A 15,194-nucleotide genomic window follows, 5' to 3' on the forward strand; every position below is an offset into this window, starting at 1 on the left:
GCATGGTTTGGGGAATTATAAAACGTGCTGTTCAACCTTTACTTTCAAAATGAGAAACACTTACTTTGGGTCTTGGCAAATATATGGGAAAGTGCAGATGCCCCGGCAATACAGCTGGTACTGGCGGCACGTCCCAAGGATCTCGAAGTTGAAAGTCTGGTCGAAGTTCCCGAGATCGCTGGCAGAGAACTGCACTCTCAGCGTCACCTCGCCGTTGGGTGGCACAATCCACCGGAAATAATTCAGCCTGCAAATGACCACAGGGGCTTCTCAAGAGAAAATGCTTCCTTTGGGCCAAGAGAAGACAGGCTTGCTGCCCCGGGGGGAGTCCCACCCTGGTGGGGTCAGGCATGGACATCCATAGGGTCCCCCAGGCAGAACAGCCCCGTTCCCATCTGCTGCCGTGAGAGCTGCACCCTCAATGTGGCGCCTCAGCATCTCTCCCCCTGGGCAGCCTGAGGCCCACCTGATGAATTTCTCCTGGGAGAGCTGCTCAGACAAGTTGTCGGGGTCTAGTTCGGACGGCGAGGCAATGGCTCCAGAAGTTCCTGCAGAAACGCTCTTCCTGTTGCCGGCCACGTGGCGCTTGTCCTTTGGAGTGTCACGAACCTGTTCTAGTTTTTCTTTCAGCTTCTGTTTGCTCCCCTTAGATAAAACGGTCAGGTCCTCCTGGGTTTCAATTAAAGAGGGGCACAAGGTCTGAAATACTCATCTTATGTACATAGGAACAGAAGACAGGGATGCCTACAACACATCTGCGGTCTGGGGTGACCCTGCCGCAGGTTCGGGGGGGTTAGTGGCTGCCTAGAGCAGAGTGGGGCTCGGTCTCCTACTCCAGGGTAGAAGGGAAGCAAGCGGAAGTCTAGGGCTTCCCTGGGCACCCCATTCCCTGAGAAGGAGGCTTGGACCTTCAAGAAAGCTTGATGCTGTCAGGGACTATGTTCCCATCTCGCATTTTGTTGTTGTGTTTCTTCAGTGTCTGTTAATGCAGGCCACAGGTGACAAACACGAGGCCCCGGGCCGAATGCAGCCTTCTGCCTTGTTTCCACCCGGTGGCAGCGACAGCTGTATTTACAGTCCTAAAATGACATTCGGTCCTTTGAAGGCAACCTCGAGGCTGATGGGGCCCCCCCGTGAAAATAAGTTTGACACCCCTGATGTAGGCCCCATCCCCCCTCCCACTCTTTTTGGAGAGACCAGTTCTGTTTTCTTATAGAATATTCCATAGTCTGAAATTTTCTAACTATTCTCAGAATGACACCTAACTTACTCCTCTAATTCCCTGTATTTCCCATAAACTGAAAATCAGGCTCGAAAGCTTGGTTAGACTCAGAGGACGCTGTGTACAACACACTCCACCACAGTGGGGGACAAAGAGTGTCAGGCTGGCCCACGATTGCAGACCCAAAGTGTGCTTGTGTGGCTGAAGCGGTGCCTGCCGGCGGGGCCACACTGAAGCAGACGCCTCCCCTCTCAGCCAGCTGGTCACCTGCAGATGACGCTCCAGCTCAAGGGGGTGTCTTGTTCCCCAACAAACCGCCCCTTTTTGCATCCATCGGTGCTCCTTATCACTTCCCGCCCCACAAGGAATAAGAGAATAATATTTCTCTAATTCTACCATTCTTTCTATAATTTCAGCTGTCGTTCTTTTCGAACTAAGAGCTTTCCTTCATCAATTGGGAGAAACTAGAACTCCTCCTAAAGCGGTTCAAGAAAAAAAAAAGAACTCTTCATTCTTTCCTGGTAATGGTCAATTTTCAGAAAAGAGTAACAGTCACCTCTGATGTTGGATTTTTTTTTCTTTTTTACCATTTTCACTTGGGCTCTGCTCTAGGAGGGTGTGCCCACCAGGCAGCTCCCTGAGGTGCTGGTTTCCTGCTTGCTTGTACACTGAAGGCTAGACCATTCTTTGTCACCTAATTGAGCTGTAGGCAGTGTCTGTGGGTAATTTTATTTGCTGCTGATTTTATTTATTCTTTGCTGATGTGCATGATTTGTAGGTGGCCATGTGGACAGATTCAAATTTTGGGCCACCATAATTCTTCTGGGAATAAATAGCCCCTCTATAATTTTTAATCTACTTTTCTTTTGTAATTTATTCTAGTAAGTGTCTGTATGTTTTCTTCTACTTTTACATCATTTCATTTTGATTGCTTACATTTTTAATGCAGCTGGAATTGATTTTACTGCATTGTGTCAGGGGAAGCGATACAAGGGACTACCCAAGTACCTAATGTTCCCGTTGTAATTTCTTCCATAGTCCGGCCTTCCTCTCACGGCGTGTGTTCTCTCAACCTGTGCCTGCTGACTCTTGTGTGTTCTCATGCACTGTGTAAATTACTCAGCTTCACACATTCATTGTACTATCTTTTCAGAAGAGCTAGTTTTGCTTATTTTTTTCTCGCAGATGAGCTTCAGAGTAATTCGACAAGTTCTCTAGACCTTTCCCATGGGGACTGGTAAAGGTGGGAGATGAGAAGCGGTCACTTCTGATTTCCTCTTGGGAAGCAGGAAAGGTCGGAGCTGGGGAAGGTGCCGCCTGGGGAGGCTGGAGGAGGGTGCCAGGCAGGACCCCCAGCTCGGGGAGGGGAAGCACCTGAATGAACATGACACGCAGCACCACAGTCAATTTTTGGCCACGTGGAGGGTGTCGTTCTCCCCCACCTACCTGACTTCCCACTAAGGTCAGGACAAGCTGCTCACTCTTTACCTTCAGAGAGCTCATGGTGGTGGTATTCGAAAGATCTTCTTCTGACTCATCTCTTCTGTCCTCCAGCAGGGAGAGCTCTTCGGATGGTGGGGTCACAAACACAAAATGCTCCAGGGTTTCTGTTAAGGCCAAGGGCAGCCGCTTCACAGGGTAGGAGATGACTGAGAATAAGACAGGAGGCGGGATGGGCAATCCAGAGGAACCCAGGCCCAAGGCATCTAGGATCTAAAGGAAAAAGGCCACTGTCAATTTCCTCCGACCTCCTCCCAGCAAGCACAGGGTGGTGCAGACCTCCCGCCTTTCCCTCTGCGTTCTCGGCAGATGCCACTGCAGCGGGCAGGTGTCAGGGGAGGGTGTGAAGGGGCTCTGATGCAGCTCTGTGGGCCTTGCCTGACTCCACGCCCCCAGACCGGGCATCTGTCACTCTGTTGTTGACTATTTGATTAATGCTGTAAATGGACTGCACACAGAATTAGGACAGGAACCAGGTCAACACAGCCCATAGCCCAGCACACAGTAGGCACTTGATAAATTTCTATTTAAAGAGACCAGCTGTTAAGATTCTGATATCTATAGTTATTCTATTTTCAGATTCCAAGTTAATTTTTCTTTTATCTTTAAATGTTCTTTCCTTCAAAGGTGAAAGGAAGTTAGGTTTGCAGCAGGTCAAACACAGCAAAGGAAAAAAAGCAAAGGTTTTGGGAATAGGGTGAGGGATGGGAGTGAAGAGAGAAGTCGAAAAGAAACTTGAGAGAATTTATTCCTATTTTATTCTCCCATTCTGATCTGACATAGAATGAACGAGTGTGCTCCAGAGCAGAGGGCTTGAAAATCTGGTAGCAACTTCCTTCTTAGTACATAGAACCTTCTCAGAACAAGGATGCTAAGTGTTGTTATGGCAACAGTACATGTCCTAGCCCACCTGAGTGTCCATTCTGTGGATCAAATGGGCTTCTAGGCCTCACAGGTAACTCCCTTCATGTAACCCCACATTTCTCAGCCAGTGGGCCAGGCAGGTAAAGATATGCCCTGACTAATGTGTAACTGCAGCCAGCTCCCAGGATTCAGAAAGTCTGAGAGGAAAGGGATGAATAAGCTCATTGAGCCAGGAGTTCTTTAAGTGACAGTCTACTCTGCCTATGGCTCGGAAGATGGAACAAGACAAAAAGATAATCTTGGCTGTAGTTACAAACCAAGATGAGATGTCCTTGAAAAAAACTACTTCTGGAAAAAAAAAAAGAGAAGGACAATTCCTTACCTCAGGCTGCCCTGAGGGGAGGAAAGGGCAAACATGGAAGGGCAGTTGGTGTCGTGTGTCCTGGGAGCGGGGCGGGGGGGCGGGGGGAGTCTTCGGCCCCTGCGGCCCACCTGCACCACTGGGGTAAGACTGCACAGCCAGGTCACATCCGGACTGCTCTCCTGTGTTATCCATATCCTCTCAGCTAATCTTACCTGCTCGGTATCCCTCATGGGCTCTTTCTCTGCTTCTTAAGGGTGAATCTAGTTTTTGGGAAACTAAACCAGAGGTCTGCAAACTGCCCCTTGGTCAAATCTGGCCTGCTATCTGTTTTTGGAAAGAAAACATAGTCATGACCATTCATTTGCATATTGTTGGCAGTTGCCACAGAGACTGTATAATCTGTAGCCTACAACATCTTCTTTCTGGTGTTTTACAGAAAAAGCTTGTCCTTGGACGAAAAGCTATCATAACCGCCCCCTGCAAACCACTGCCAAAGATGGCTTTGGGTTACGCAAAACCTTTTGCCTTTAGGGACACGAGAGCGAACTAATGGCATAGCCTGTCACCGAGGGGGCCTGTGGGAGAAGGTTTCAGAGTGGCTGCGCCTCTGGCTTTACCCCGAAGTATGCCGGCCTTGCCAGCATGCAGCACTGTGCCGTAGGTGCTGAAAGTCAGCCCTCCAGGTGGCTTTTTATGAGGTTCGATGCCGTAATTTGGATCTGTGGGACTTTCTTTGGATTTTCACCAAGCACAAAAAGGCTCTTTTGGCCATTGATGTCTCGTCCGAGGGGGCACCGGAGGTTAATGGAATTAAGGGGACGCTGCGGTTAGGCAGAAGGAAGCCCCTCCATGATGACGAGCACGGTTCCTGCTCACTGGGTCCTTACACCCCCGCCCTGGGGAAGGGTGTTCACCTGATCCACTTTGGGCAGCCTGTCCTTCTCCAGGGCCTGCTTCCAGCTGGAACCATCCAAGTCGGGTGTCTGGATATTTATGAATGGCACCCCCATGTCCCTCTTTCCTTCGTGGTCCTCCTCCCTGTCCCCCTCTCCTCCAGGGCTCTGTTCCTCCAGTGCCCGGAGCTTCTCCAGGCGCTCCCTCTCGGCCTTCTCCCGCTCCAGGCGCTCCCTCTCGGCTCGCTCTTTCTCTGCACGTTCCCTCTCCCGGTCCTTGCGGCCTCTGCGCCCTGTGGATGGAGCCTGGCGCTGGTCATTGGGCTCGTGGGCCAGGTCGTCAGTCCCAGTGTGATGCACTTGAACTCCTTGCTTCCGGTCCCAGTAAGTGAGGATGCTCTGGATATCCTTCAAAGTCAACTCGTAGATCTTAAACTTTTGGGCCAAAGGTTTGTCAGCGTCCTTCAGGAGGTCCGCTTCACTGTCCTCTTGCTCCTGGACAAGAGGGACCCCCAGGAGGTTATCTGCCAGTTGGTTCTTTCTCTTCTTGGTGAGTTCTTCCTTCTCAGACATTACTGGCTCTCTGTCAGATACTTTTCTTTCTACTGAGTCCACCTTGACATCTAGTTTGGAAAAAGCAAGAGTCTAGAAGGCAAAACAAATAAAATACACTTAAAACAGTTCTTTAAGGGAGAGTAAATTACATAAAAAAGAGCAAGAGGACATTTTGTTTTGTACAAAGCCCTCACAAGACCCCAGGACCCATGTCTAGGGTGGTGCCTGCAAGTCACCATGGGGACCTTTATCAAAATACCCATCCTGTGGTCCTTCCTCGTAATAGATCTGACTGGGGCCAGATCTGCAAATACTGAAAAGGGTACACAGCGACTCTGCTGTGTGCTCCTGTTTGAGGGCCGCATTCTGCAGGATCCACAGGAAAAGATCACTGAACATGATCCCTCTACCCCTGCTTTCAGGGGCTTGGGAGAGGACAAAGGGCATTGTGGTCGCTGTGTCTTGCTCCCCTGCAGGACCAGTCTGCACCTTGTCTGGCTTTAGCTTCACTCTCAGAGCTCACAGTGCGGAAATGGCCACCGTGTGCACCAGACAGCTGCACCCCTCAGCCACGACAGCCCCCCTGGGTGCTGCTCTGGCTGTTCTGCCCCTTCTCCATCACTGTGGACAGGGACCTGACCCCTAAACTTGGCAGGTTGATTCACTGGTTGGTACCTGTCTGCAAGGACAAGCTTACGCTGAGAGTGTTCCCTGACTGTTGTCAAGGATGAGCTGCTGGTTGAACACAGGGGCTTCGTTAACTTTGTAGCTTACTGGAGGCAAACCTACCACTAGCCTATTCGGCACCATCCAGGGGATTGCAGGGCGCGTGGAAAGAGCAAGGGCTGTGGTCAGACATATCTGGATAAAATCCCGGAACTGCGACTTCATTTCTCTAAGCCTTGGACAAAGTTCCTGTCTTTGTCTAACAGGATCAATGGGATGCCAAAAACTACAGGATTACACGAAGCACAAGCCCAGTACTTAGCACACAATCGGTGCCCACTAGATGTCGGTCCCTGTCCTCCTACCTTCTGCTCCATCATAAAATCTGACTAGTACCGCCCTGGCTGGTGTAGCTCAGTGGATCGAGCGTGGGCCTGCGAACCAAAGGGTCCTGGTTCAATTCCCAGTCAGGGCACATGCCTAGGTTGCAGGCCAGTTTCCAGCTGGGGACTCAGGAGAGGCAACCATACATTGATATTTCTCTCCTTCCCTTCCCCTCTAAAGATAAATAAATAAAATCTAAAAAAAAATTGACTAGTACTATTAGGTCAGTTTTCTGGAGGGGAAATGTGCTAGATTGAAGGCTTGGTTACAACAGCTGAACCCTCTGCTTTTGCCTCTTGGTAAAGTGCAAGTAAAGGTTGCTACCTGCCGGCTTGATGTCTGGGATTTCTTCAGAGGCGAGTCCTCCTTTGCTGCTCCTTGCTTTGCTTTCCTAAACTTCTTTTTTTGCTCATCTTCTTCTTTTTGCCGCTCAAGCTCCTGTTGTAGCTTCTTTTCTTGCATCTCCCTTGCCAGTCTCTCCAACTCCCTTTATTAAACCAGGCAGAGAAAAGTGAGTTGAGAGGCCTGCTGCCCAAGCCCCTCCCTGTCTGGTTGGGAGACATAGGGCAGAGTTTTGGGCACAAGAAGAAGGAACAAAAGAAAGCTGGGCAACTTGGAAAGAAGGAAGGAAGGAAGGAAAGAAGGAAGGGAGGGAAGGAAGGATGGCTCACATCTATCTTTGAATGGTCTTTCAGTAAAACAGATGAACTGAAGCTCAGCTAAGAGTTCTCAGTTAATCTGTATTTCTACTCCAACCTGCTTTCCAAGGAGAGCGAGGCTAAAGCTGAAAATAAGCTTGAGGCTGGCACATTTTAAAAGCAGCTTTCAAAGATTGCTCCGATATCAGTACGGAGGAGGCCCAGCTTCCTACATTGGCGTTTGATGGTCAGACAACAAGACATGATGTTTGTAACAGCAGTCCCTCCCATGGCCAGCTGGGAACCATGGTGCTGGATCCGAGAGCCACAGTCCCCTCCTCCTCTCTCTTTCCTTCCCTTCCTGCTATGGATTCAGCTGGGCCAGCCCTGCTGCTAATGGCAGCGAGGGCACCAAGGCTGGGCATCTCTGAAGACACAAAACCCATCTATTTTCCTCTCCAGGAATCCCCGGCTGTTCCCTGTTGCTGTGACACTCCGCCCACTGAAGCTGACTCATCATCACTTCACTGCTTCGAGTGGGTGTGGGGGGAGCCCACACAAGCCACTGCTGAGCTTTGAAGATCAGATTTGCATTTTCTAAATCCACCACACGATGCATGCCTAGGAGCCGTGGCCTGGATGAGCAAAGAGATTCCTTTGAAATCCCAAAGCCAGGCTTTTCATACCTCAGGAGGACTGGGCACTTTGCAATGGACCAAGCAGGAGAAGAACTGAGGGCATGCTGCGGGGGTGGAGAGGACATAAAGGCTCTTTGGGGTCGATGGGAGGGAGTCTAGAGATACAAGAAGGAAGAAGGAGGCTAAACTGTAGACAGGTATCTTGGCTCCGCCCTACCCAATGTTGGAATCCTAGGGAGGGATAGGAAATCGAACCCCTTGCCCCTCCAGCGCATTTGAAAACCACAAGGACACACATCCCGCTGCCACTATATCTGAGAGCCCGAGATAGCAGCCCTGGGGACTCCTGGGCCCTAGGTCGTGTGGAGGGGATCCAGTCATTCCTGTGTGGTCCCAATGATGGGCCTAGAAGGTGGCCAACAGCACTGGCTTGGGAGCTGGCTCAAGGGCTCTGGTGAACTGCTGAGGCCGAGAGAATCAAGTCGGAGAAGCAACCAGACCTCAGGAGATGGACAGCACCGCTGAAGGCCGAGGTGGTGGCCAGGGAAGGAGGAGAAATGGCTGAGTTCTGGGGAGCAACCACCACACCCAGGTGAACAGTGTGGCCCCTGGGTGGACACTTGAACACAGAGGCAGAAGAGCCACACTTACAGGACAGTTGTCAGGGGGAACTGGTGGAAACTCCAGGATAGGACTGGGGCCCAAAGTCCCTTCCCCATTAGATCGCATAGTCCTTCCCCTCGTCCCAAATGGTCCTCAGAGAGAAGGAAGGAGAGGAGAACTGGGGAAACCCCGAAAGGCTGCAGCAGCCAGCACCCTGGATGGACAAGATGTTTCCCTGCTCTTAGATGGCCGTCCTGGGTCTCCCGTGGTCATTGCTGCCACCCTGGAGGAGGGCCCTGGTCTCCAGGACGGGCTGTGTGCCCAGTGGAAGCTGCTCCTGAGGGAACTGCTCCTGCTGGAGCCAGCCCCTGATTCCAACCTCTTCTTCCTCTCCCAGAGGGCCTGCTGAATCTCCCGATTGAACGTGAGTTTCTCCTCCTCTGTCAAGGCATCATATTCTTCCTCATCCATGTTTTGGAGACGCTGCTTTTCTTTCTCAAGCGCTTCCCTGCGTTTGTGCTCTATGGGGGAACAGAGACAGGAAGGTGAGGGGAGGCCCCTCACAAGCTCTGGCTGGGGACCCGCAGTGGCTTGGCTCTGAGTCTGAACAGGCTACGCCGGCTCTGCGCCGGGGAGGGGTGGCTGGCGTGGCAGCAGCACCCCCATCTGTGGTGGGACGTCCTTCATCCACACAGGTCCCCCCCTGCCCTCCATCTGTGGCAGGCTGAATCGTGGCCCCAGTATGCCCATGTCCCAATCCCAGCGCCTGTGAATATGTTACCTTATGTGGCAGAAAGGATTTTGCAGATGTGATAAAGTTAAGGACCTTGAGTTGGAGAGATTTTCTTGGATTATCTGAGTGGCCCCAATATAACCTCCAAGAGCCAGAGGTGGTGACATGGCGATGGAGCAGAGGAAGGGGGGATGTGACAACAGCAGCCAACGCCAGAGGGCGGCAGGGTAGGGAGGGGCCGCAAGCGGAGGAGGCAGGAGGCCCCCAGAAAGTAGAAAAGGGAAGGGCAGGGGGTCGCCACTAGAGCCTCCACAGGCATGCAGCCCTGCTGATGCCTCGATTTTAGGACTTCAGACCTCTGGAACCAGAAGACACTAAATCTGCACTGTGTCAAGTTACCACATCTGTGGTGCTGTGTCACAGCAGTGACAGGAAGCATTCCACCGCGGACTTGACCGGCTGTGAGTGTCTGCCACCAGAGAGCGCAGGGCGACAGAACTCAGGGTCGTCTCCCCACGCACTGTGGGATCCAGGCCCCGAAGTGCGGTCCACACTCAGCACAAAGGCACCAGCTTCCCGTTCACACCTCACCCACACAGCGCTCTCACCTCACAACCTCCTTTTAGCTTTGGGCTCAGAGACCTGCACTGAGTCCTTTCCCCAACATTTACTGAGGGAACGTAACAGATACGAACAAGAATCCTTCGTGGGGTTGCTGCGGGATTGAAGGAATAAGCAATCATGAAAAGCCCAGAGCCTGGCACATGCACAAATGTTCAGTAGAAATTAGATTTGAACACAATAATACTGTCACTGCGCACTCTCTCCAGGCTTTTTAAAGATGCAGACGATTCAGGGGGGATGAGCCCATTTGCAACTGTGAAAAACTTCAACCCACAGATAATTGAGAAAACGAAAAGAGATGCTTTCTTTCGAGCTGATCATTCTGGGGAATGGAGCTTACTGGAAAACTAGGAACCTGGAGGCCGAACCACTGCTGGAAACACTGCCGGGGCATCCTTCCTGGTGATTTTTGTCTGGGCCAGGATATAAGGAAACAGCCTTTGAGTTCTGTTTAAGAACTTAGAGAGCTCCGTGTTTGTAAATATCCCCTTTGCTGGAAAAGCGTTATGATTTGTATAGCTTGCTCCAGAAGAGAGGGGTGAGGCCACGTGAGGAGGGGTAGTGATGTGGACAGAGCAGAGGTCAGAACGAGACTCTGCCACCTGGGCACAGCGCCACCTTCTCTCTTGGGGGCCAAAATTTCCTAGGTCTGCTTCTGACTAAACTGGGAACTTATTATTTAATAATACTCTATGTGCATCTATTTTTCAAATCAGTGAAAAATTTTCCAGGCCACTGGTGTAATGATAGGGGGCGAAAAAAAAGCAAAGACCTTAGAATTACACTGAACTTACTAATTTGCCAAGTGATCTTAATTAAGACTTTTGACATCTCCGACCTCATTTTCCTTGTCTGTGAAATGGGGACAATGTACCACTCACAGACATCTAAAGTGTACGAATAAAGTGCTTCTCAGATAAGGTCAAGTTAAAGGAGTTCATTATCACCAACCCCTTATTATACAAAATGTTAAAGGGATTTATTTAAGAAAAAGAAGATAAAAACTACAAACAGTAAAATGACAGCAAATTCACAGTTATTAACAACCACACCTAAAACTAAAACAAAATCAAACTAAGCAAACAACTAGAACAGGAAGAGAACCACAGAAATGGAGATCACATGGAGGGTTAGCAACAGGGGAGTGGAAGGAGGAGAGAAAAAGTACAGAGAATAAGTAGCATAGATGGTAGGTAGAAAATAGACAGGGGGAGGGTAAGAACAGTATAGAAAATGCAGAAGCCAAAGAACTTATGACCCACAGACATGAACTAAAGGGGGGGAATGTGGGTGGGCGGGTGTGTGCAGGGTGGAGGGGAGTGATGGGGGGAAAATGGGACAACTGTAATAGCATAATCAATGAAACATATTTAAAAAGTAAACTGTATAGAAGGTCTGCCGCAGTACACAGAGGGTTAAAACACAGAAGTTGTTTTGAAAAGTTTAGCAGCATCTCTAGTTTTACAGGGAATTCACAGTTGGCTTGAACAAAATCAACAAGCCCATCTGCCCCCTGCTCAAGCTGGGAGCTGTGATGTGTGCCCCTCGGGTCAGCTGTCATTCCAGAGATGAGTGTGAACACCGAGAGACTGGGGGAGAGAGGACCGTGTCTGCTGCCAAGAAGGGCTAGGCTCACCCTTCCTTCTGTGACCTCTCAGCAGGACCCTCCTGTCTCAGTTCCCTCACATGCAAAGTAGAAGAAAATGGGAACTCTTAGTTCTTCCCATTAACGCCCTACTGCCCGGGGCAGAGGTGGGGCACCGAGGAGATGGCAAAGGTAACAGTGCCATTGAAGCCCAATGGGTTACCATGGCAGTGAAGCGTTTTTAAAAGGCAAAAGCCACATTTAAAGGAAAGACCTGGTGGGGCTGTGCAGGACAGTCCAGGAGGGGATGGGGCCTTGCCTTCTTGCTCCTTTTTGGCTTTCTCCTGGGCCTTCATGGCTGCATATTCCTGGGCGATGTTGAGAACGTAGATGTGGTCCCGGTTGCCAATGGCCTTCAGGAGGCAGAGGAGGGCAGCAGCCCCGTTCCGAGCAAAGAGTGTCTCGAGGCCGTCAAACACCACCCCTTGGTAGCAGTCACTCAGCTGAAACCAGAGAGAACAAAGACAGTCACCATGGCCAGGGGACCATCTGTCCGCTCTACAGCGGCTTGCTCTGTTGTTGGTGCTCTTACCGGTGCTGCAGCTGGTTCCACAGACCTACTGAGCCTCCATGAAAATACCATTAAACTACCTGCTCAACTCAAGGTGTTGTTATAAAGGAGAAAAATAAAAATATTTGGTTGGTCATGGGAGGTTTACTCTGCCTTTATAGAAATAACAAAAACAAACTAAATGTTAAGAGTGAGGGTTTGGGAAGACGCAGGAGATACAGGGAAGAAAGAGGCAAAGGACAGATGCCCTCATGCACGGGTGATAGGCAGCAAGGACAGAGGTAGCAGAGGGGCCATTTCCGTCTTTCTTAGTGGCATCACTGCCTAGGAGTAGAATGATCCTGAAACACGCGAACCACTGAAGAACAGACTCTGCTGTGCTGCGCTGTCCCTCAGAGTGCGGGGCAGTGGCCGCCATGGGCTGGGAACTGACTACTGCCAGGGTCTGAGAGGCAAGGATCTCGTGTCAGGACGTGAGTCAACTACATCACTAAATGCACCGCCTAGTTCAGTTCTGCCGTTTTGTTTCCTCTGTAGCAAAACACTGCAGATGCAGGAAGCAGTGCAAGCTCCCTCTCTCAATGCAGACCAGCACTCTGAGTGGCGCAGCTATCCTGGCTTCCTTCTGGCTTTTCCAGTGACCCTTGGCCTTTTATCTGGGTTCCCGAAACACCTGCACACTGACTGGGGCACCTTGCTCAGATCAGTCGCGAGTGGTGGTGCCTTTAAGGCAGTAGCAGTCCAAACTTGACATAAGTCACTTCCGGGGATGACATTCCTCCTCCCTGGGAACCTCAAGTCCAATATTATTATATTAAATATGCAATTAATATTGTGTCCCAGTTCGCAAAAACCAAAGCAAACACAGTGTGGCACCTGCTGGGCAGTTTAGCTCCCTGTAAACCACGAGCAGCCAACAGGCTTAGGTGGTGCCCTCCCAAACCCTGCTGGTCTTTTCCGTGACTGTGTAACACACACAGATTTTAAAAAATGAAAGCAGTTATTGAGTTTCTGACTTTAAAAGCAATATGTCATCATAAAATAATTCAGGAATGAAGACTAAAAACCTGTAACTATCTAAAGACAGCTAGAGTTTACATGTACTTTGAGTTTTTATTATGGGTATAATACACATTTATAAACTTTTAATAGAAGTGTAATTGTGCTTTACATACTATTTCATAATCTGCTTTTCTTTCTTGTGTAGTTTTTCAGCTACAGGTAACATGCAATATTATTTTCATTCGTTTCAGGTGTGCGGCACAGTGGTTAGACGTTTATACACTTTACAAAGGGCTCTCCCTGTAATTGCAGTACCCACTTGGCGCCTGGTCATTCCAATACCACGGACTACGTTCCCCATGCTGTGCTTCTCACCCCCACGCCTATTCTGTAACTGCCAATCCGTGCTTCTTAATTCCTTCCCCTCTCTCCCGCAGCCGGCAACTGCCGTCCCACAGGCAACCATCAGTTTGCTTTCTATTTCTGTGAGTCTGTTTTGTTTGGTTTGTGTATTTAGTTCTTTAGACCCACATATAAGTGAAATCATATAGCACATGATCTTTTCCCACTTAATGACATATTAAAACATTTTTTACTGCAATTAAGATGTCTTCAAACTCTAACTCGTAATGGCTCCACCTTATAGTTTTAAAAACACCGCTGTAGTCTGTGCCATGACTCTGAAATTTCTTTTTGTTTTTTGTTTTTGAATGCCTAATCTCTGCTTGCTGGCCCTTTAAGGTGAGTAGCTTCTGGCAGCAGACTGAGCCAGGGTGTGGGGAGGGGACAGACACAGGCTGTCACAAGGATGAGTAAATGACTGGTGAGGGTGAGGAAACCTGTCTTTCCTCCCCAAGGCCCCTGGGTTCCCAGTCACTGTGGGTGGGGGATGGCTCAGAGTCCCAGCACAGTGGGGGAAGGTGTGTGAGCCCTGTAGCTCATGGGGATGGTGTGGACGCACCTGTATACGTTCAGACAGGATCTGGGTGAGTAGGTCCTCAGGCAGCACACAGCTCAGGAGCCCCATGTCCCCTCCGACACTGGGGCTGACACTGAGCCTGCGCGGTGTTGGCCCCGAGGGGAGGGGACTGGAGGAAACCTTGGTGGGAGAAGGACCAGGAGTTAGAATTCAGCTTGGTTCTCCAACAGCTCCTATACATACAAGCCATGTGGCCTCAGGAAAACCATATACTCTCTCTGGGCCCCACTTCCCCATCTGTAAAATGGGGGGCTGCAGTATAAAATGGAATAGTCCTGTCTTTCTTAAAGAATTGCTATAAGCTTCAAGAGGGAACACTGTGCAAGGTGCTTTGTGTATATACTGAACAACATCCATTTATTCATTCATACAGCAAATAGTCATTGAGCACCTACTATGCACCAGGGTTCCCTCTAGTGCTGGAGACACAACAGACAAGTTTCACAATGTTGCTGCCAATGTGGTCCTTAAATTCAAGTGGGGGAGAGAGAAGAGGAACAGATGAATATGCAAATCAATAATACAACCTAGGACAGTAATGAGTGCCAGGGAGAAAATGTCCAGGTAAGGGGACAAAGAGCAATGACAGAGCTGGATAATGGCTGTTTAGAAAGGGTTGCTACAAAAAAAATAAAAAGAAAGGGTTGTCACATTACCTGCGTAATGAGAAAGAACGAAGCAGAGTTCTGACAGAAGAGTCTTTCTGAGCGGGAAGAGCAAGCTCCCACAGCATGCGTGGATTTGTGGGTATTTGGGAGCACATGGGAGCCCAGTGTGATGGGAACTGAGTGAGCAACGGGAAAGCCGGTCAGGCTTAAAGTCAAAGACCCAGTCAGGCCAGAATATGCGGGCTTGTCGGCCACAGTGAGCAATCTAGATTTTATTCCAAGTGTTACAGGCAGTTGTTGGCATGTTTTAGGCAGTCCAAGGATGGGACTTTGGTTTTTTTGAGAGAGCATTCTACCTGGGGCAAGAGGTAGCAAGAGTGGAAACAGGAAGACTGGCGAGTTAGGCATCTCAGTGGTTGAGGCGGGAAACGAGGGCAGCAGGGTCTGGGTGGGCCGTGAGGGTGATCAGAAGTGGCTGATAAGGGATGGATTTCGGAAGTACCGCCAATAGGATTTGAGGTGGGAGGTGAACGGAGGAGAGGCATTGGGAATGACTTCTGTAGTTTTAAACTGAGCAAACCGAAAAAAGGGTAAAGTTATTCAAGAAAGGAAAGATGGAGGAAAGAACAACTTTTTGTATTTTTTGCTTTTGTGGGGAGGGAGCAAAACCACTTTTTGGACATGTAAATTTTGAAATGTCCCTAAGCCATTTGATAGAGATATTGAATGTCATTTGGGTAAATGAACCTAAGCTTGGGGAGAAAC

At 49.7% G+C, this 15,194-nt stretch overlaps 1 protein-coding gene across 1 annotated transcript in view; it reads right to left on the minus strand.

Annotated features, from left to right (window-relative positions):
• HYDIN (HYDIN axonemal central pair apparatus protein) overlaps positions 1 to 15,194 on the minus strand; it is a 306,600-nt gene that overhangs the window by 70,106 nt on the left and 221,300 nt on the right. Inside the window, exons 40-47 of the mRNA XM_037063680.1 lie at positions 13,804 to 13,941; positions 11,589 to 11,772; positions 8,707 to 8,848; positions 6,773 to 6,935; positions 4,865 to 5,488; positions 2,711 to 2,935; positions 467 to 669; positions 65 to 247 (exon numbers count right to left, since the gene is read on the minus strand). Coding sequence (XP_036919575.1) covers positions 65 to 247; positions 467 to 669; positions 2,711 to 2,935; positions 4,865 to 5,488; positions 6,773 to 6,935; positions 8,707 to 8,848; positions 11,589 to 11,772; positions 13,804 to 13,941 — 1,862 coding nt within the window. The remainder of the gene's footprint in view (positions 1 to 64; positions 248 to 466; positions 670 to 2,710; positions 2,936 to 4,864; positions 5,489 to 6,772; positions 6,936 to 8,706; positions 8,849 to 11,588; positions 11,773 to 13,803; positions 13,942 to 15,194) is intronic.

Source organism: Sturnira hondurensis, unplaced genomic scaffold, assembly GCF_014824575.4.
Source record: "Sturnira hondurensis isolate 20B ecotype Veracruz unplaced genomic scaffold, ASM1482457v3 Scaffold0014745, whole genome shotgun sequence".
Taxonomy (NCBI): Eukaryota; Metazoa; Chordata; class Mammalia; order Chiroptera; family Phyllostomidae; genus Sturnira; species Sturnira hondurensis.